Genomic DNA, 24,086 nt, shown 5'->3' on the forward strand with positions numbered 1-24,086 from the left:
GAGACATATAGAGGTTACTTCTAACTGTCATACCTGGAAGAGAGAGAGACATATAGAGATTACTTCTCACTGTCATACCTGGAGGAGAGAGAGACATATAGAGGTTACTTCTAACTGTCATACCTGGAAGAGAGAGAGACATATAGAGATTACTTCTAACTGTCATACCTGGAGGAGAGAGACATATAGAGGTTACTTCTAACTGTCATACCTGGAGGAGAGAGACATATAGAGGTTACTTCTAACTGTCATACCTGGAGGAGAGAGACATATAGAGGTTACTTCTAACTGTCATACCTGGAGGAGAGAGACATATAGAGGTTACTTCTAACTGTCATACCTGGAGGAGAGAGACATATAGAGGTTACTTCTAACTGTCATACCTGGAAGAGAGAGAGACATATAGAGATGACTTCTAACTGTCATACCTGGAAGAGAGAGAGACATATAGAGGTTACTTCTAACTGTCATACCTGGAAGAGAGAGAGACATATAGAGATTACTTCTAACTGTCATACCTGGAGGAGAGAGAGACATATAGAGGTTACTTCTAACTGTCATACCTGGAGGAGAGAGAGACATATAGAGATTACTTCTCACTGTCATACCTGGAGGAGAGAGAGACATATAGAGGTTACTTCTAACTGTCATACCTGGAAGAGAGAGAGACATATAGAGATTACTTCTAACTGTCATACCTGGAGGAGAGAGACATATAGAGGTTACTTCTAACTGTCATACCTGGAGGAGAGAGACATATAGAGGTTACTTCTAACTGTCATACCTGGAGAGAGAGAGACATATAGAGGTTACTTCTAACTGTCATACCTGGAGGAGAGAGACATATAGAGGTTACTTCTAACTGTCATACCTGGAGGAGAGAGACATATAGAGGTTACTTCTAACTGTCATACCTGGAGGAGAGAGACATATAGAGGTTACTTCTAACTGTCATACCTGGAGGAGAGAGACATATAGAGGTTACTTCTAACTGTCATACCTGGAGGAGAGAGACATATAGAGGTTACTTCTAACTGTCATACCTGGAGGAGAGAGAGACATATAGAGGTTACTTCTAACTGTCATACCTGGAGGAGAGAGACATATAGAGGTTACTTCTAACTGTCATACCTGGAGGAGAGAGAGACATATAGAGGTTACTTCTAACTGTCATACCTGGAGGAGAGAGACATATAGAGGTTACTTCTAACTGTCATACCTGGAGGAGAGAGACATATAGAGGTTACTTCTCACTGTCATACCTGGAGGAGAGAGACATATAGAGGTTACTTCTAACTGTCATACCTGGAGGAGAGAGACATGTGCCCGCCCGGTCTAGTCAGCATGTTAGGGACAACTAGAATGGGAATAGCTTGTCTCTGCGGATTTCTCTTAACATGGCAGATCTCGGAACAGCAAAAAGTGTGTGTGTGTGTTTGTGTGTGTGTGTGTGTGTGCAGTGACAAAAGCAAACCACTATGGACCTCTAACATGTAGTTCTGTGAGCTCTGACTGAAGCAAACTCGAGGGTGCAGTGACAGAAGTTAACTCCAGGGGGCAGCAGTGGGCTGTGAACAAATCCTAGCTACAGTAGGTGTGTTCAAGGCAATGCAGCTAATATGAGTCCCTGAGTGCCGCTGAAGTTTCCGCTTTTGACAGATGCATAAAAAAAAACACATCCCACTCACTGGTAGAAGGTGGTCCATCCGGTCTCGTCAGCCTTGGTGGCCAATAGTCCTGTACTCCCAGAGTACCCCAGTAGGGCCACCTCCTGTCCCTGGGCTGAGACACTCTTCAGCCCCCCAGCAGGGTCCAGACCCAGGGTCACCACCTGGTTCTCCGGCAGTAACAGCAGCCTGAGGAGGCCAGAACTCCCTCCCTGGCCCAGACCGTCCCTTCTCACCCTGATAGTGTTGTTGCAGTTGTCTACCACCGTGGCTAGCTCTCTGTCCGGCCCGTAGGTGAAGTTATATAACGGTTCTCCCGTGATGAGACTCACGGTCTGTAGATGTTGACCGTCACTGTTGAACACGTAGAGCTCCTGTTCCCATGGCGACGCGACTTCGTATTGTCCTATCATCGATCCTGATCCCGCCCCCGAGGCTGATGGGCCGGGCCGATTGGCTCGTACGGCTCTGATGCGTATGTTGTTAAGATCGGCGATGAAAAGCGTTCCGTCGGGTGAGACGGCGAGCGAGCCAGGGGAGTTGAGGCCGGCGTCGGGTGCGTAGCCATTGTCGCCGTAGAAACAGTTGCAGTTGACGTCATTCTTGCAGTCGCAGTCCGACGCGGCGCCGGCCAGCAGAGAGATCTCGCCGTTAGTGGACACCTGAGTTAGAGGGGGAATGAGAGAAAGAAAGACAACAAACAAGAGAGAGAGAGAAAGACAGAAGGTTTTAGAATAGAGAGGGAGGACAGAAAAGTAAAGTTTCAAGTTTGATTGTCACGTGCACAAGTACAGTGAAATGCCTTTCTTGCAAGCTCCAAAACCCAACAATGCAGTAAGGTGAAGTTACTTTTTTAATGTTTAAAAACAAACGTGTTGTCATACCTGTCTGACGCGGTTGATTTTCTTCTCGTCCGTCTCAGCGATGTAGAGAACTCCGGTGTGAGACAGGGCGATGGCTGTAGCGCTCTCCAACGCAGCGTGGATGGCAAGCTTACTCAGGCTGTAGTCTATACCTGGAACCTGACAATGCATGGGTCTCCCTGCTATGATGCTCACCTGGGGGCGATAATGTTATGTTATTTAAGATAATAATACATATATACATTTACATTTTAGTCATTTAGCAGACGCTCTTATCCAGAGCGACTTACAGTTAGTGAGTGCATACATCATTTTTTAAATTTTTCATACTGGCCCCCCGTGGGAATCAAACCCATATCTTTTATATCACGATAACCGCTTGTATCGCAATAACAGATAATATGGTGATAACTGATTATATGGCGATAACTGATTATATGGCGATAACTGATTATATGGCGATAACTGATTATATGGCGATAACTGATTATATGGCGATAACTGATTATATGGCGATAACTGATTATATGGCGATAACTGATTATATGGCGATAACTGATGTGGCAAAGCTCACTTGGTGGTTCTCAGTGATGCGCAGGATGACGTTGTTCTCCAGTATGTACAGAGAGTTATCCATGGGGTTTACTGCCAGGTCTGTAGGCCACTCCAGACGCACCTGATAAACACAAGAACAAACAAATCCAGGGTTGATCACCAAAGGCACATAACTAATATTTTCACAATTTTACAGTAGACCGAAAACAAAGCATTGATTGATAGCGTTCATTGCATGTAACCCAGACCAGGTTGTTTTAAACCCCACATGTTGAAATGGCCACTTACATATTTTTGGCTCCAACAAAATCAAGACCCTCCCTCCCTCCCTACCTGGCTGACGTCCATGCTAGCATCACAGCTGAGTGGTCGTACTGCGGTCAGGTCGTTAGCGCCCAGTAGAGTGGAGATGATCCCATTTTGGTCAACCTTACGGATCATAGTGGCGTCCACAAAATACATCAGACCATTCTTATCCACGGCAATACCTGGGAGGGGGAAGGAGGAGGTTTTAGGATTTAAGTTTTAATTTATCTTAATATGTAAGTGGGTACAAAATAAATACATTAGGCCAATAAATGTTATTTTATAAGATGCAACAACTTGGTAATCAGTAAGTTATCTAAGGATGATGAGTTGTATTGACCTTGGAAATAATTTGGAGCATTTGTTGACCTTGTAGCATTACTTTACAAAGTCCCTCACGGGTAACTTTAGTCTGTGTACTTGCAGTTTCTGTTTGCCAGCAAAAAGTGTATCAAAAGTATTTGGAAAGTGAAGAGTGATATGATGCACTTATCACCTGCCCCATCCATCAGCTGTGTGTCAGTGGTGTCACTCTGTCCAGAGCAGGCAGGCAGACACACACACAAATAAATAGACAGACAGTTGTGTCTGCTCTCGAACACACTACCCTAAATATAACTCTCCCAGACAGACTGATGTACACACAGACACACAGGCAGACAGACAGAGACAGACAGACTGATGTACAGACAGACATACAAACAGACGTACAGACAGATAGGCAGACAGACAGACCTTTGGTAGGAGAATAAGAGGAGGCAGAGAGGATGAGAGGAGAGCTGGGGGAAAGAGAGAAAGGAATAGCAGTGATGGATAGCAGCAATGCCATGGAGCGGATGGAGGAGAAGGGGGAGAGGGGGAACAGCGTGTCTTTGAACAGAGAAGTACACAGGGGGAGGAGACAAGGGAGAGCGAGAGAGAGAGAGAGAGAGAGAGAGAGAGAGAGAGAGAGCGAGAGCGAGCAGAGAGACACAGAGAGAGAGACACAGAGAGAGAGAGAGACACAGAGAGAGAGAGAGAGAGAGAGAGGCCAGTGACAGAGAAGTGCTGGAGGGCAGAGAGACATAGAAAGAGACAGACAGAGAGAGGGAGAGAGAGAGAGAAAGAGGACTGACATGGCTGATAAGTGCTGGCTGGCTTTGTATCTGTCTTGCAGGAGATGCGCACACACAACACACACACACACACACAACACACACACAGTTACACACAACACACACACACTGAGGAAATGTGACAGGGTGACATCTTTGACAGTTTGGTGTCAAAACGTTCTTCTTTTTGATCCATGCTTCATCACGTGATATCATCCTAACTTCAGCTGTAATCTGGTTTATAACCTCCTTCTGCTTCTGCCCTGCTTTACTTTCACTACTAGACGGACAATTAGTTTCATCATCAGTCTTCTGATATAAAAAAGGAAAGATATCACTACTACTTTCACTACTGAATTGAGAGAAAGAGAGATGCCAGTAACAGCGAAGAGCTGGAGGGCAGAGAGATATAGAAAGAGAGAGAGAGACAGAGAAAGAGAAAGAGAAAGAGAGAGAGGCCATTGACAGAGAAGAGCTGGAGGGCTGAGAGACACAGAAAGAGACAGACAGAGAGAGAGAAGAGAGAGAGAGAGAGAGAGAGAGAGGCAGTGACAGAGAAGAGCTGGAGGGCTGAGAGATACAGAAAGAGACAGACAGAGAGAGAGAGAGAGAGAGAGAGAGAGAGAGAGAGAGAGAGAGAGAGAGAGAGAGAGAGAGAGAGAGAGAAGCAGTGACAGAGAAGAGCTGGAGGGCAGAGAGATATAGAAAGAGACAGACAGAGAAAGAGAGACAGAAAGAGAGAGAGAGAGAGAGAGAGAGAGAGAGAGAGAGAGAGAGAGAGAGAGAGAGAGAGAGAGAGAGAGAGAGAGAGAGAGAGAGAGAGAGAGGGCAGTGAGAGAGAGGGCAGTGACAGAGAAGAGCTGGAGGGCAGAGAGATATAGAAAGAGACAGACAGAGAAAGAGAGACAGAAAGAGAGAGAGAGAGAGAGAGAGAGAGAGAGAGAGAGAGAGAGAGAGAGAGAGAGAGAGAGAGAGAGAGAGAGAGAGAGAGAGAGAGAGAGAGAGAGAGAGAGAGAGAGAGAGAGAGAGAGAGAGAGAGAGAGAGAGAGAGAGAGAGAGAGAGAGAGAGAGAGAGAGAGAGCGAGAGAGAGAGAGAGGCCAGTGAGAGAGAAGTGCTGGAGGGCAGAGAGACATAGAAAGAGAGGGAGAGAGAGGGAGGGAGAGAGAAAGAGGACTGACATGGCTGATAAGTGCTGGCTGGCTTTGTATCTGTCTTGCAGGAGATGCACACACACAACACACACACACAGTTACACACAACACACACACAGACACACACACACACACAGTTACACACAACACACACACAGTTACACACAACACACACACACTGAGGAAATGTGACAGGGTGACATCTTTGACAGTTTGGTGTCAAAGCGTTCTTCTTTTTGATCCATGCTTCATCACGTGATATCATCCTAACTTCAGCTGTAATCTGGTTTATAACCTCCTTCTGCTTCTGCCCTGCTTTACTTTCACTACTAGACGGACAATTAGTTTCATCATCAGTCTTCTGATATAAAAAAGGAAAGATATCACTACTACTTTCACTACTGAATTGAGAGAGAGAAAGAGAGATGCCAGTAACAGCGAAGAGCTGGAGGGCAGAGAGATATAGAAAGAGAGAGAGAGACAGAGACAGAGAGAGAGAGAGAGAGAGAGAGTTTTAAATAATCTTTATTGGGTCTGGGAGCCCACCACACAATAAATACTCATACAAAACCGTAGTTACACATCAATTAAAAACACAACTCCAATTCCTCCTCCACAGTAACTAAACACAACAGCCTCTGAATACCCCATATACTCATAAAAAGATCAATATTGTTAACAAGTTTATAATAGGCAAACTCAATCCTTATTCTCGCTGCCAACATTCCCACCACATCCACAGACTCCTGTCCCCGAATACTGTTCTTTTGGGTCTTCCATGTCGCTAATTTTGCTGCCCCTAACACAAAATTAAGTAACACAACTACACCTTTTTGGCTAAACCTGTACTTTGGCCCAAATATATACAGTTGAGAAGAGAAAACCTCTCCCAACGTTGAGAACCAATTAGTGATCAGGTCAATCATCCCGACCAACCTGGGACACTGTAAAAACAGATGTGCCAGAGTTTCAGACTCAGCACAGAATGGACACTCCTCCCCAACAGTAGGATCCAGGTGTACCAGATGCATGTTGGTGGCTATGGCTCCATGTATTATCCTCCATTGGAGGTCAGCTGTCCTCTTATCAATAGGCAGTTTGTATAATGATCGCCAACAACCTTTTGGGGAGGCACCTGGACCAAGCACACCCGCCCACCTCGTCGATTTTACCCCTTCCAGGGAAGAGGCATGGGACACCTTTACACATATTCTGTACATGGCCTTCTTTCCCACCTCCTTGAACTCCCACAGCTCCGGGGTATCAAAGGAAAGCAGCATCCCCACGTCCTCCTCGAATGCCCCCGTCGCAGCACTAACAATCAGTGCAGGGAACACATAATCCAGACCCTCCTTCCACCGATCAGAATTGGAAGTGTCAGTCACATACTGCAGATGAAGTACTGTCAAGGAGTCACAGACCTCAGCGACAACCTTCCTCAGTAGGCGAGACGATCGGATCCCCGCTCTTTCTCCCAGCTCCTCCAACGACCTATTCCTGTTCCGCATCAGATGACCCAGCTTAGTACACCCCACGCCTAACAGGCATGAACGTAGGCTAGCTGAACCCAGAACACGGGACTGGATGGCAGTGTTATGAAAAAGAGGCTCTTCAAAAAGCCACATCCCTGGTGGCGTGCAGGCCTTACGGGACTTGACCAGAACTCTCCAAGCCTGCATAACAGACTCATAAAATGGAGTCAGGCCAGGCAACTCACCCCCCTCCAGCTTTAAGAGGAAAAGGTGCTTGTCTAAGCCCAAACAGCCCGCTCTCCTCATCAATGTGTAGGCTGTGTCAATCCAGCTAGAACCGTCACTGTACAACAGTCTCTGTGCTGCTTGAAGCCGGAAAGCCATGATCCTGGAAGAAATGTCCACCAGGCCTTGCCCACCCTCGTGCAGTGGCAAGTACAGGGCTGAAGCTTTAATCCAATGTTGTCCAGACCAGAAGAAATTGACAAGGGTCCTCTGAAGCTCTTGTATCAGACCCTTTGGTGGCTGCAAAATCATTAGTCTGTGCCACAGGGTAGAGGCAGTAAGATTATTAGCTACCAGTACCCTTCCCCTATAAGACAGCTGGGGCAGCACCCATTTCCATCTTGACAGTCTGGCACACACTTTCTCCACTACACCCTCCCAGTTCTTTTTCTGAAAGACATCGGAGCCTAGAAAAACCCCCAAAGTCTTCATCCCATCTCTGCCCCACTGAAGCCCCCCTGGTCACCGTGGAGCGGACCCCATCTGAAGCTGGCCTGCCCACAGCGCTTCACTCTTTCCCCAATTGACTCTAGCTGAGGAGGTCCCCTCATACACCTTTAAAGCGTTTGAGAGAACCTTAACATCCTCACCCCCTGTAATAAAAACTGTCACGTCATCTGCATACGCAGACAGTGCTATCGTGGGACCCTTCATAACCCCTGGCACAGAGAAACCAGTAAGCCTCGCTCTTAAAAAACAAAGCATTGGTTCAATCGCCAGACTATATAACTGCCCTGAAATTGGGCATCCCTGCCTGATGCCCCTTTGGACAGGGATGGGGCAACTCAAACCACACCCCACCTTCACCATACACGAGGCCCCAGCATACAGTAAATTCATCCAAGACAAAAAAAAACATCCCCAAACCCAAAGGCTTTCATTGTTTTAAACAAGTACTGGTGGTCCACACGATCAAAAGCCTTCTCCTGATCCAAAGAAAGTAAACCCACATTTACATCAGACAGTTTACAAATGTCTAAAACAACTCTTATTAGAAACAAGTTGTCAACAATAGAGCGATCAGGTACACAGTAGGATTGGTCCTTGTGGACCAACAATCCCAGATACTCTTTCAACCTGTTTGAGAGACATTTAGAAACAATTTTATATTCTGCACACAGCAAAGCAACAGGTCTCCAATTTTTTATGAGAGCCAAATCCCCCTTTTTTGGCAACAGTGAAAGTACCGCACGTTGACAAGATACAGGAAGAGAGCCCTCATGAAAAGATTCACACACCACTTCATAAAAATCCTCCCCAATAGACTCCCAAAAGTGCTTATAAAACTCAGATGGTAAACCATCAATGCCAGGGGCTCGGCCTGTTGAGAGCTGCATAACTGCTGTGGACAGCTCTTGCAGTGTAATGTCAGAGTCCAATACGACTCTTTGCTCAGGTCCCAATTGAGGAAGACCGTGTAACAACTGTTCAGTACACAGAGAGTCACAATCCTCCGCCTTATAGAGGGCAGAATAGAAATCCACGGCATGTTGACGCATTTCACTGTCATCCGTGGTCACCTTCCCATCAGGGAGACGAAGGCAGACCATCTGTTTACGTTGCAATGTCGACTGTCCTAGGTTTTTTTTTAAGCGCTAGGAGCATCCATATCCTTGAGGGAAGCGAAACGAGACCTAATCAAGGCACCCTTCACTCTTTCATGCAGAAACGACCTCAGTTCATGTTTCTTGTCCTGTAAGTTCATGACTAGTCCAGGTTCATTCTGAGTGAGCAACTTCAATTCAATAGATTTGATGTCCTGTTCAAGGGCTCTGATAGTCTCTTTAACTTCAATTCGAGACAGAGCAGTATACTGTTGACAAAATAATCGTATTTGGGCCTTCCCAACCTCCCACCATTGTCTCAAGGACTCAAAATTCCCTTTTGTAACCCTCAATTTTTCCCAAAACAACAAAAACCTTTCACAAAACATGACATCATGTAACAATTTAACATTAAAATACCAATAAGATGATGACCTTCGTGGACAGGACAAGTGAATATCAACAGTGACAATATGGTGATCAGAGAAACCCACAGGAGTAATGTCACACCTTCCAACCCTACTACAGTATTGCTCAGATACATACAACCTGTCTAACCTTGCTGCACTGACATGACCTTCATTAACTTTTAGCCATGTGTACTGCCTAACTTTTGCATTCCTTACTCTCCACACATCAGAAAGCTCAAACTCAGTTAACAGACCAGACAGGCAAGTGGCTGACCGCAGGTGAGGTTCTTCAGCGTTGCGATCAACAGTAAAATCCACTGTACAGTTCCAGTCCCCCCCTAAAACCATACACCCCTCTTGGTCACACTGTCTTCAGGTTTCCTTTATTTTATCAAAACCACCAATACGCTCTGTACCCTCATTAGGAGCATAAACATTCAAAAAAAAAAAAAAAAAAAAACCCCATTACATCCACCTTGACCAATAAAACCTGACCCTTGACAATCTCTGTTGTAGATACCACAGTCACCCCTAAGCCTGAGGAAAACAAAATTGCCACCCCAGCACTGAAATGAGTACCATGACTGAGTATATGCTGCCCCTCCCACCACATACCCCAGTCAACCTCATTTTCCTCATCACTATGTGTCTCCTGTAGGAAAACTACATTAAGCCTTTTCTGTTTTATTACTTCTAATACCCAAGCCCTCTTATTCATGTCCCTTCCTCTATTAATATTGAGAGAACCTACCCTTAGTACCTCCATATAGAAAATAAAAAGGAAAAGCAGAAGATACCACAGAGAAACCAGACAAAGAGAATAGAACACCCTATGAGGCATAATCATCATCATTATTTAAATTTTCTCTTAACCTGACCACGTTTCCCACCACCTTTTGCTGCTGCAACAGCAGTAACACATTTCCTCAAGCGAAACCGCTTCTTCTCACTCAACTGGTCTAACCCCACCGTCTTCTGTAACATCACAGCTGACCTCACAAATTATCAACATCAAAATAATCTGCCAATTTGACAGATTTCCCAAAAGTCTGATCAAGAAACCCATTTACCTCCTCTAGATCGTAAATTGAGTCCTCACCAGCTGATATTGTCTCAAGAGCGATATCCATATCCTTCTCCTGATCCTCCTCAACTGAGGCCACAGACCACTGACTTCCCTCTACCACATCCCTTTCAACACTCCCCACTTGCACACCATCACTCGTACCAGGCATCTCCTCCACTACCTGGGAGACTAGCCCCACCTGAACCCCATTACTATTAGTGGGCATCTCCTCCACTACCTGGGAGACTAGCCCCACCTGAACCCCATTACTATTAGTGGGCATCTCCTCCACTACCTGGGAGACTAGCCCCACCTGAACCCCATTACTATTAGTGGGCATCTCCTCCACTACCTGGGAGACTAGCCCCACCTGAACCCCATTACTATTAGTGGGCATCTCCTCCACTACCTGGGAGACTAGCCCCACCTGAACCCCATTACTATTAGTGGGCATCTCCTCCACTACCTGGGAGACTAGCCCCACCTGAACCCCATTACTCGTAGTGGGCATCTCCTCCACTACCTGGGAACCTAGCTCCACATGAACCCCCCCCTCTACCCCAGCACTCATAGTGGGCATCTCCTCCACTACCTGGGAGATTAGCTCCACATGAACCCCCTCCTGTACCCCAGCACTCGTACTGGGCACCTCCTCACCAGTCTGAGGAAATGGCCCTTCAGATCCATCCTTACCTTCTACAACAATATTTTTCTGCTGCATAACATTTCCCTCTGGTACAAGTTGCAACTCTGTGCCCTCAACATGGACAACTTGTTCCTCAGCAACAGATGCTTGTGGCTGCTCTACCGCTGTCAGCCCACCTATACCTACATCAGTGGGCCCAGGCATTACGAGGACCACCTGCGCCCCTCCCTCTGCCTTCTCCCTTTTCGGGTAAGCATGTCGCTTATGACCAACATCCCCACACTCAAAACACCGTTGACTATCCGTACTAGCATAAGCCATATACAGTCTATTGTCATACTTGACTTTAAACGCTAACTCCAAAGTATGCTCCGATGAGTCCAAAAACATAAACACCTGTCGCCGAAACGACATAACCTGTTTCAACGCCGGGTGTTTGCAACCCAATGGGACAACCTTAATTGAACTTGCAAACTTCCCATAGCGCAATAACTCGCGCTCCAATAGCTCATTTGGAATAAACGGCGGTACATTTGAAATCGTTACCCTTGTTGACGGAGAAAAAAGCGGCGTAACTTGAATAAACATTCCTTTAAGAAGTACGCCATGCTCAACCATACGATCAACAAGGCGCTCTTCTTTAAGAAATACCACCACCGCTTTATTCATCCGTGACGCATAAGCAACATTCTCATATCCTACCTTCTCTCCTACCGCGACCAGAAACTCCTCCACCGTGACAGTAGCTTCAGTAACACACCTAAAGCCGTGCCGAAGTGACAGGGACGGCGTCCCCATTCGGGCCGCCATCCCCACCAAAATCAGCGTAATTTCGACACGAAAAACAATATACTTAATTCTACCACAACAAGAAAATAGAAATAATAACCTTAATCATGCATAGAAGAAAAAAAGGATATCACCAAGAAAAGGAAAACCCAGGATATCTAACTCTACACAACACTTGCACTTAGCACTCACTCAAACAATTCCCAGCATGCACCAAACACTCCCAGCATGGAGAGAGAGAGAGAGGCCAGTGACAGAAGAGCTGGAGGGCTGAGAGAGATAGAAAGAGATAGACAGACAGACAGAGAGAGGGAAAGAGAGAGAGAGAGAGAGAGAGAGAGAGAGAGAGAGAGAGGCCAGTGACAGAGAAGATCTGGAGGGCTGAGAGACATAGAAAGAGACAGAGAAAGAGACAGACAGAGAGAGAGAGAGATCTCGGAATTCCAAATAGAGCAGCAGCTGCTGAAAAAATGAGCTCCTACAAATATTGAGATTTATACGGGTTTTAGAGTGAAGTACATCAGAAAAAAACAAAAGAAAACTGCAAGACTGAATAAGAGACAAAACAAGCAACAAACAAAGAAGAAAGGCTTTTGAAAAAGTAACTATTTTTTCATAAAATTGTACAATTATCTTAGCTAGCTGAATTGTTTACCAGTTGCTAGGGACTCTCCTGGAAGAAGCTAGCTAGCTATCAAATAATATCTAGTTAACAGAAGAAAAGAAATACAAAATAAGACAAAATAAGGACAGAAGACAAAGGACATCAAAGTAAAACAGTCCTCTAAAAGACACAAGAGAGAATAATACAAGAAACAACACTTCTATTGCAACATTGTGTACAGCGTTGCTATGGAAATTGTTTACCCACCATTTAATACCAAACGAGGGCACATATGGAAAATAGTTATTTGCAACAATTTCCCTTTCTCAAAAAAGAGAGGCATCAGCCAAGGATGTCAGATCAGCATTTTTGAAGAAGCTGACCAGAGCAACACGTATCAAACAGTAAACTTATTTAATAATGGAACTGTATTGATACAAGGCAATGATTCAAGCCTCCAGGATTTTGAGAATATGTTTGCTACCCTAAAAGCAGAAGCTGAACTCATCTCAGAAACTGAGGAACAAGTCAAGGAGGGAGATGGAAAAAAGCAGGCCCCAGCGGTCTCTGTGACCCAGCAAGAAGCCCTCAGTGTCCCTCTACCTACCTCACCTGCAGCAGACAAAGCCAAGGACATGCCTACAACACCAAGAACACCTGCTATGCAACGTTTCCACAACACCCTCTCTCTCGTCGAAGCAGAGGTCATAGAACTCAGAGAGAACAAGCTTCAAGAGGAGGACACTGTCCAGAAACTAAAAGAAGAGATGAAACAGTTCAGGGACGAGAGCAGAGCATCTATTGCTAAATTAGAAAGCAGAATGGACAAACTGAGTCAGACAAATGATGACCTCAGAGACCATCTGAGAACAACAAGAAAGGAGCTAGAACAAAGAGAGAGGTACATTGACACCCTCAACCAGCAGCTAGTCAATATGTCCTCTGCATCTAGAGAACATGTCCACCAGCCTGGTACAACACAAACAGAACCTGAGACCAGCATGGCCTCCACCACACAGCCTGATGACACTGCACCCGCCTACCAGTCTGCTCCAGTCCAGATCAGCCAACCAGCGTCCCAGTCTGCTCTAGCCCAGGTCAGCCTACCTGCTTCCCTGTCTGCTCCAGCACAGTGTGCTCCAGCCCAGGTCAACCTATCAGCCTCTAAGTCTGCTCCAGCCCAGATCAGCCAACCAGCCTCTAAGTCTGCTCCAGCACAGTGTGCTCCAGCCCAGGTCAACCTACCAGCCACACAGTCTTCTCCAGCCCAGATCAGCCAACCAGCCTCCCAGTCTTCTCCAGCCCAGGTCAGCCAACCAGCCTCCCAGTCTGCTACAGCCCAGGACAGCCAACCAGCCTCCCAGTCTGCTACAGCCCAGGTCAGAATACCAGTCTCCCAGTCTGCTCCACCCAGACAGTCACCCACAACTGCAATCCTTATTGATTCAAATGGGAAGTTCTTAGTCCAGGAAAGATTATTCCCTAGACACCAGGTGTATAAGTTCTGGTGTCCTACAACTGACAGTGCAATGCAGCTACTCAGTCAGACCAGGATTGACACCCCTGACAACATCATCATCCACACTGGCACAAATGACCTTCATGCCAAAGGTGAAAATGTATCTGGGGCAGTGAGAAGAGTAGCAGAACGGGCACAGCCTATGTTCCCAACAACCAATATAGTTGTGTCCACCCTCCTATCAAGAAAAGACTTCCCAGGACAGTTGATCGACAAAATAAATCAACAGATCACTGTGGACTGTGCCTCACTGCTCAACGTTAGAATGGCTCACCATCCCACTCTGACATGTGAACACTTATACGATAATGTACATCTTGATCAGGACAGTGTCAGAACTTTTGCTAAGGACCTAAAGGATGCAACACTTGGCAGGGACCCACACACCCATCACCCCAGCAGCAGAGCCCCCCCGCCCCACCTTCTGAAACAACAGTACCCCCACCATCCCCAGGAGAGAAGAGCCAGACACAGCTTATTACAGCACAGCTCTACAAGACCGGGCCCAACACAGCACAGATTTAACCAGACCAGACCCACCTCAGGACAGCACGACCAGACCCGGCCCATCACAACACAGCTCTACTAGACCCGGCCCATCACAACACAGCTCTACAAGACCAGGCCCAACACAGCACAGATTTACCAGACCAGGCCCACCACAACACAGCTCTACAAGACCGGGCCCAACACAGCATAGATTTACCAGACCAGACCCGCCTCAGGACAGCACGACCAGACCCGGCCCGCCTCAGGACAGCACGACCAGACCCGTCCCATCACAACACAGCTCTACTAGACCAGGCCCATCACAACACAGCTCTACTAGACCAGGCCCATCACAACACAGCTCTACCAGACCCTTCACAACACAGCTCTACCAGACCAGGCCCATCACAACACAGCTCTACAAGACCAGGCCCAACACAGCACAGATTTACCAGACCAGACCCACCTCAGGACAGCACGACCAGACCCGGCCCATCACAACACAGCTCTACTAGACCCGGCCCATCACAACACAGCTCTACAAGACCGGGCCCAACACAGCACAGATTTACCAGACCAGACCCGCCTCAGGACAGCACGACCAGACCAGGCCCGCCTCAGGACAGCACGACCAGACCAGGCCCGCCTCAGGACAGCACGACCAGACCCGTCCCATCACAACACAGCTCTACTAGACCAGGCCCATCACAACACAGCTCTACTAGACCAGGCCCATCACAACACAGCTCTACCAGACCCTTCACAACACAGCTCTACCAGACCAGGCCCATCACAACACAGCTCTACAAGACTAGGCCCAACACAGCACAGATTTACCAGACCAGACCCACCTCAGGACAGCACGACCAGACCCGGCCCATCACAACACAGCTCTACTAGACCCGGCCCATCACAACACAGCTCTACAAGACCGGGCCCAACACAGCACAGATTTACCAGACCAGACCCGCCTCAGGACAGCACAACCAGACCAGGCCCGCCTCAGGACAGCACGACCAGACCAGGCCCGCCTCAGGACAGCACGACCAGACCAGGCCCGCCTCAGGACAGCACGACCAGACCCGTCCCATCACAACACAGCTCTACCAGACCAGGCCCATCACAACACAGCTCTACCAGACCCAGCCCATCACAACACAGCTCTACTATGTAGAGGTAGCTTAGTGGCGGCAGGTAGCTTAGTGGTTAAGAGCGTTGTGCCAGTAACCGAAAGGTCGCTGGTTCTAATCCGACTAGGTGAAACATCTGTTGATGTGCCCTTGAGTAAGGCACTTAACCCTAATTGCTCATGTAAGTCGCTCTGGATAAGAGCGTCTGCTAAATGACTAAAATGTAAATGTAAATGTACTAGACCCGGCCCATCACAACACAGCTCTACCAGACCCGGCCCATCACAACACAGCTCTACTAGACCCGGCCCATCACAACACAGCTCTACTAGACCCGGCCCATCACAACACAGCTCTACTGGACCCGGCCCATCACAACACAGTTCTACTGGACCCGGTCCATCACAACACAGCACTGACCACTACTCCAGGGTCGGGCAGAACACTGTCCTTCAGAGAAGTACACCACATGATGCAGTCCACACCATGTATCATTCAGATCATCAGCCTACATATGCTGAGGTAACCTCTGGCAAAAGACACCTAGAACTATCAGAGATAGGAGAGGTGCGCCAACTACTGCATCTAATATGCAGACTACTGGGCTAGACAGACCCTTTAATTCACACGCACGCACACGCGCACACACACAGGGTTGCAGATTGCATTGTACTTATTTTTTGGGCCATTCTTATTAATTTGTTTACAACTATCCTTTATTTTATTGGCACTGGTATTATAATAATAGTGATGTGTAATGGTGTGTGTGTGTATGTGTATGTTGCTACAAGACCATGGTGCTTGCCTACGGAGCTGTGAGGGGAACGGCACCTCCGTACCTTCAGGCTCTGATCAGTCCCTACACCCAAACGAGGGCATTGCGTTCATCCACCTCTGGCCTGCTGGCTCCCTATCCTCGCTGAAGCACAGTTCCCGGCTCAGCCCAGTCAAAACTGTTCGCTGCTCTGGCACCCCAATGGTGGAACAAGCTCCCTCACGACGCCAGGACAGCGGAGTCACTCACCACCTTCCGGAGACATTTGAAACCCCACCTCTTTAAGGAACACCTGGGATAGGATAAAGTAATCCTTCTACCCCCCCTTACCCCACCCCAAAGAAAGAAAGAAAGAGAAAAAAAACATATTGTAAAGTGGTTATCCCACTGGCTATAAGGTGAATGCACCAATTTGTAAGTAAGCTCTGGATAAGAGCGTCTGCTAAATGACATATATATATAATGTTTATTTTATTTTTATTTTTTTTCAATGTACTTTACTCAAACCAGTGAATATCACTTATTATAAATGAGATCATTAACTATCAGCTCTTGGAATATCCAGGGCCTATACTCTTCACACTTTGGTTATAAAACAACAAATCCAGAATTGACTAAAAACATCAAGGGACAGGACATCATAATCCTACTGGAAACATGGGGTCGTGGAGACATAGATACTCAGTGTCCCTCAGGCTATAGAGAAAGTTTACTACCATCAATCAAACATAAAAATGTTAAACGGGGCCGAGACTCAGGTGGAATCATCATTTGGCATAAGCAGGACTTAGCACTGAATGAAATGAAAAAAGGTACTAATCACATTTGGTTTTGGTTAAAACTTAACAAAGGCACAATCTATTGTGACAATGATGTATACATATGTGCAGCTTATGCTCCTCCTTCAGATTCATCATATTATGATGATCAGTTTTTTGACAATCTCCATACAGAAATCATTCAATTTCAGGCAGAGGGTAAAGTGCTTCTTTGTGGAGATTTCAATACAAGAACAGGTTCTGAGCCTGACTACACTGATGCGGGACGTAACCACCACATTTTGGGACACCCCTCCTTGTACAGTAGCCCAATTATAAATTATAGAAACAGTCCTGACCAAATACTGAACAAAAATGGGAAGGAGTTAGTGCATCTCTGTCGAGCCTTAGGCCTGTACATGCTTAATGGTAGAATCAGAGGGGACTCTTTAGGTCAGTTTACTTACTGCTCAGCTCTTGGGACAAGTGTAGTCGATTATGCCATCACTGACATTGACCCTTCCTCCATTAGTGCATTCACTGTAAGACCACAGACACCATTGTCAGATCACAGTCAGATCAACGTGTTTCTGAAGAAATTAACTGGCAATATTCATTCAAAAAAACTGCCGAATAAACTCTACAACATGAACCAATCGTACAGATGGGCTCAAAACAGTGCAGAGAGATTCATTGAAACATTGAACTCAAATGAAATGATGAACTCTATACAGTTTTTAAATTACTCACAATACCAAAACAATAAAGAAGGTGTCAATTCGGCTACTCAAAACATCAATTGCATTTTCCAAAAAGCAGCATCGAAAGCAAATTTGAGAAAACCAAAGAAATGCAACATCAGAAACAAAAAACAGAATGTTTCTGAAAAATGGTTTGATAACGAATGTAAAACAATTAGAAAACACCTAAGACAAATTTCAAATGAAAAACATAAGCAACAAAACAACCCAGATCTACGCTATGAATACTTTGAAACTCTGAAACAGTATAAACATACACTAAAACGCAAGAAATTGAATTATACCAACAAGACACTTGATGAAATTGAAAGTGCAATTGACCAAAATCAGTTCTGGAACATGTGGAACAATTTAAGCATGACAAAGCCACAAGAATTAGCCATACAAGATGAAGGAATTTGGAAAACTTATTTTGATAATCTATACAAAAACATCCCACAAAAAGACTTACAACAGAACCAATTAGAAATTCAAGAAAAATTGAACATCCTTGAATCGGTCATTAAAAACAACCAAAATCCATTAGATTACCCAATAACCCAACAAGAACTAAATGAAAAGGTAAAATCTATAAAATCAAAGAAGGCTTGTGGTCTAGATAACATCAGAAATGAAATGCTGAAAAACAGCACACCTGAGTTGCAAAATGCTGTGCTTAAGTTGTTCAACATAGTTTTAACTTCTGGCTGCTTCCCTGATGTCTGGAACCAGGGGCTCATCTCCCCTATCCACAAAAGTGGAGACAAATCAGACCCCAATAATTACAGGGGAATTTGCGTAAACAGCAACTTGGGAAAGGTTTTCTGTAGCATTTTGAATTCAAGAATTCAAACCTTTCTTCTAGAGAAAAATGTAATAAGTAAATGTTAAATTGGCTTTCTCCCTAACCATCGCACTACTGACCATATATACACCTTACACACACTAATTAATAAACACGTCCACCAAAAAAAAAAGGGCAAAATCTTTGCTTGCTTTATTGACTTTAAAAAAGCATTTGATTCTATTTGGCATGAAGGGCTATTCTACAAAAGTCTCCAAAGTGGGCTTGGTGGTAAGGTGTATGACTTAATAAAATGTATGTACACAGAAAATGTGTGCAATAAAAATCAAAAACCAAAGAACAGAATTATTTTCACAACGTCGAGGTGTGAGACAAGGCTGCAGTTTGAGTCCAAATCTTTTCAACATTTATATCAATGAGTTAGCAGACATGTTGGACCTTTCTCCAGCCCCAGGACTCACACTATTTGACACAGAGGTAAAATACCTGCTATATGCTGATGACTTGGTACTTCTATCACCAACCAAAGAAGGTCTTCAACAGAACCTTAACATTCCAGAGCAATATTGCAATAATTGGGCCCTGGCAGTAAATTTCAAAAAAACTAAAATCATGATTTTCCCAACAAAAAAAAAACAGATGTCAGAAACACAAATATAAATTCACCCTGAACAACACCATAATTGAACACACTAAAAATTACACATACCTTGGTCTGACCTTATCTGCATAGGGAAACTTTAATATGGCAGTGAATGCACTCAAAGAAAAAGCCTGCAGAGCATTGTATGCAATAAAAATGAAATTACTCAAAATCAACATCCCAATTAGAATTTGGACAAAAATATTTGACAGTGTAATCCTACCAATAGCTCTTTACGGAAGTGAGGTTTGGGGGCCACTCAATAAACTGGACTTTAAAATATGGGACAAACATCCAATTGAAGCCCTACATGCAGAATTCTGTCGGAAAATTCTACAAGTTCAGAGAAATACACCAACTAATGCATGTAGGGCAGAATTGGGCCGCTTTCCAGTAGTAATGAAAATACAGAAAAGATCATTAAAATTTTGGCTACATCTAAATTCAAGTCCAAATTCAAGTCTGCAATTTAAAGCACTTCAAACCCAAGAGCTGAGCCCAGAAACGAAGCCCTCTCAGTCAGCTGGTGTTGGACCTAACCAACCAAGCTGACACCAGCACTGCTTCAAAGAAATAATTCCAATGAACAAAATCATGAACCAATCAAAGGACTCATATTTACAACATTGGAAAAACGAAACAAAATCCCAAAGCCGACTAAATTGCTATCTGACCCTAAACAGAGAATATGAATTGGCTGATTATCTCTACTCTGTCAGAGATACGAAGCAGAGACAGATCCTTACCAAGTACAGGCTGAGTGACCATCAATTGGCAATAGAAACCGGCAGACATAAAAAGACATGGCTACCCAAAGAGGAGCGTATTTTTATTTTTATTTTTATTTTTTATTTCACCTTTATTTAACCAGGTAAGCCAGTTGAGAACAAGTTCTCATTTACAACTGCGACCTGGCCAAGATAAAGCAAAGCTGTCACGATCGTCGGGTACAGAGGACCAAGGCGCAGCGTGAAAGGTGAACATATTTATTAAGTAATGATAACACGAACAAAAACGATAACGTGACGTCCTCGGTCTAACACAAACCACACTGGAACAAGATCCCACAAACACTGTGGGAAAACTGTCTGCTTAAGTATGGTTCCCAATCAGAGACAACAAGCAACAGCTGATACACGTTGCCTCTGATTGAGAACCACACTGGCCAACATAGAAATACAAAACTAGAACAAAAACAAATGAAAACTCACACCCTGGCTCAACATACTAGAGTCCCCAGAGCCAGGGCGTGACAAAAGCAGTGCGATAAAAACAACAACACAGAGTTACATATGGGGTAAAAAAAAAAAAAACATAAAGTCAAAAATACAACAGAAAATATATATACAGTGTGTGCAAATGTAGCAAGTTATGGAGGTAAGGCAATAAATAGGCTATAGTGCAAAATAATTACAATTAGTATTAACACTGGAATGCTAGATGTGCAAGAGATTATGTGCAAATAGAGATACTGGGGTGCAAAAGAGCAAAATAAATAACAATATAGGGATGAGGTAGTTGGGTGGGCTAATTTCAGATGGGCTGTGTACAGGTGCAGTGATCGGTAAGGTGCTCTGACAACTGATGCTTAAAGTTAGTGAGGGAGATAAGAGTCTCCAGCTTCAGAGATTTTTGCAATTCGCTCCAGTCATTGGCAGCAGAGAACTGGAAGGAATGTCGGCCAAAGGAGGTGTTGGCTTTGGGAATGACCAGTGAGATATACCTGCTGGAGCGCAGACTACGGGTGGGTGCTGCTATGGTGACCAATGAGCTAAGATAAGGCGGGGATTTGCCTAGCAGTGATTTATAGATGGCCTGGAGCCAGTGGGTTTGACGACGAACATGTAGTGAGGACCAGCCAACAAGAGCGTACAGGTCACAGTGGTGGGTAGTGTATGGGGCTTTGGAGACAAAACGGATGGCACTGTGATAGACTACATCCAATTTGCTGAGTAGAGTGTTGGAGGCTATTTTGTATATGTGGTCACTGCATGACAGGGGAGGTAGAAACAGAAATGCACTTTCTCCTTTACTGTGATAAATATTCCTCACAAAGAGATTCATTATTCACAGAAATTACTACATTTATTCCAAATTTTAACTTATTAAACCCAGAGGAAAAACTAAAAATATTCATGGGCGAAGGAGCAATTGCTCCTCTTGCAGCCAAATATGTATTTGCCTGCCATAGCCTGAGGGACACTGAATAATAACATCTGCATAGTAAATAGTAACGTACTTATTATTATTGTTATTGCTATTATTGTTATTACCATTATTATTGTTGTTTATCATTCCAAATAGTAGTGGTATGGGTGGTAATGGTAATGATGGCAGTTTAATGATGGTGGTGGTAGTAGTGGTAGTAATGATGATGGTCGTTGTAGTACTGATATAATGGTGAAGATGACCGTTATTTAGTTATAAGTTAGTTATAGTTTCATTTTCCATATTTAGATTTGTATATTTATTATATTTATACTATTGACTGTTACCATTTTATTGTTGTTATTTATTAGTTATTATTTACTACCATTTATTATTATTATTATTTGTTATTCTTTATTATTTTATTACAATGTATATTGTATACATTGTTGCTTTGGCAATATTGACACAATGTTTTTCATGCCAATAAAGCAGCTTGAATTGAATTGAATTGAATTGAGAGAGAGAGATAGAGGCCAGTGACAGAGAAGAGCTGGAGGGCTGAGAGATATAGAAAGAGAGAGAGAGAGAGAGAGAGAGAGAGAGAGAGAGAGAGAGAGAGAGAGAGAGAGAGAGAGAGAGAGAGAGAGAGAGAGAGAGAGAGAGAGAGAGAGAGAGAGAGAGCCAGTGACAGAGAAGAGCTGGAGGGCTGAGATATATAGAAAGAGAGAGAGAGAGAGAAAGAGAGAGAGAGAGAGAGAGAGAGAGAGAGAGAGAGAGAGAGAGAGAGAGAGAGAGAGAGAGAGAGAGAGAGAGAGAGAGAGAGAGAGAGAGAGAGAGAGAGAGAGAGAGAGAGAGAGAGAGAGAGAGAGAAAGAAAGAGAGAGAGAGAGAGAGAGAGAGAGAGAGAGAGAGAGAGAGAGAGAGAGAGAGAGAGAGAGAGAAAGAGACAGAGACAGAGACAGACAGAGAGAGAGAGAGAGCTCAAAGACATTGCTCCTGCATTTTTAACAAAAAATATAGATTTAGTTAGATAAAGTAGGATTTTTTGGCAGGGACATATACAGGATGCTACCCTCCACAACATAACCTTCATTCCAAACCAAAACTCCAAACCTACAACCTGATTTTGGACGGAATTACCTGGAAAGCTTTCTACTACCAAGGATTACTATTCTCAAACTATACAGCAAATGCTCTGGGAAAACAAACAGAAACCTGAAAACACCATCCAACCTGGAACTGAGTGAGTAATGTTTAGTATGAAGCTATTTTTCACTTTCAAAAACCAAGAAGAAAAATACATTACAATTATATATTTTATTTTATAAGGACTGAATGCTAAGGCTACCAAGCTTAAGCTTGCTTGTAAAAAGAGATACAATTTCAATTAGCACTGACGTGTGAAGTGAGCGGTGTCAAAGCCCTTGAGCCCAACAATGGCAGGAGAGTCGTACAGTCTACCCCAACCAAATGGAGAGGCCTTAGAAGCACATCCCCACTGTTCAGAGGTCATTAAAATACAGTACCCTCTGAATGTAAAAAACGACAAGACACGAAAAGAGTACAAATTGAAACTTATTTTGGGGAAGCAGGAGACACTTTTAGCTGATTTGTATAAAAATGGGAACATAAGCAACCTTATCTTCCACACAGACCATCCCCTGGCATGGCACAGTGCTATACTAGCACACTACCCCTCTGTTAAGAGGGGGGGTGTTAGCGACGGGTGGAAACTCAGGATACTGGACAACGAGGACTAATATTAATATTAATCTCTATAAATCTGGAACCGTTTTGGTTCAAGGCAACACCAAACAGTTCCAGCTGGACTTTCACCTAATCAAAGAAATAGCTCAGCAGGAGAAGCTCTCCCTTGAGAAAGATACCCCTACCCCGAGCGGGTCAGACCAGACCTCTTCATTAAATAACCCCACAGAGCAACCCCAAGCAGAAAGTCAACTTCCCAGCACAGAGTACTACTCCCTCATTGAAATGATGGATACATTCACCCAGCTGGAGGTAAGGCAGGTGGAGCTGGAACAGCAGGTGAACACACTCCAGTCACACAGACCCAGACAACAGTCCAGCACAACAACACCCCCTTAACTAGACCTGGAGAGCTGCAGGTAGAGAGAGACATGTCTGCACTCTGGACTGTGGTGAGACAACATCAACAGGAGAAAGAGCAGGAGCAGGAGAAGAACAGAGCACTAGAGGAGAGGATCAGAGTGCTGGAGGAGAAGGTGAGAACGATGACGGGTGACATAGAACAACCCATTAGAGAGCTGGCCACCCCCGCAGAGAAGCCAGCAGAACAGCCCACCTCAGATCCTGGCCAAAGTCTCGACACCGCAGCAGAACAGTACACCCTAGACCCTGACCATAGCCTCGACATCACACCCAGACAAACAAATGAAGAACCCCAAGCCCAGGGGATCCCAGCCCCTCTGAGCAACCCCCCAGTCAGACACCCTGATAGCCCTCATGACCCCCCCCACACCCACTGAGGACATACACAAGCCACAGATTGTACTCCTTATGGACTCAAACGGGAAATACATACAAGAAAATAAACTTTTTCCAAAACACACAGTGTCTAAACTCTGGTGTCCAAACACAAACAG

General features: G+C 44.9%; 1 protein-coding gene across 1 annotated transcript in view; it reads right to left on the reverse strand.

The window, feature by feature from the left end:
• Positions 1-24,086, reverse strand: part of LOC121586116 (teneurin-2) — a 130,486-nt gene that overhangs the window by 17,794 nt on the left and 88,606 nt on the right. The window contains exons 21-24 of the mRNA XM_045225505.1: positions 3,419-3,573; positions 3,105-3,206; positions 2,552-2,725; positions 1,689-2,329 (exon numbers count right to left, since the gene is read on the reverse strand). Of these exons, the coding sequence (XP_045081440.1) occupies positions 1,689-2,329; positions 2,552-2,725; positions 3,105-3,206; positions 3,419-3,573 (1,072 nt within the window). The remainder of the gene's footprint in view (positions 1-1,688; positions 2,330-2,551; positions 2,726-3,104; positions 3,207-3,418; positions 3,574-24,086) is intronic.

Source organism: Coregonus clupeaformis, chromosome 2, assembly GCF_020615455.1.
Source record: "Coregonus clupeaformis isolate EN_2021a chromosome 2, ASM2061545v1, whole genome shotgun sequence".
NCBI lineage: Eukaryota > Metazoa > Chordata > Actinopteri > Salmoniformes > Salmonidae > Coregonus > Coregonus clupeaformis.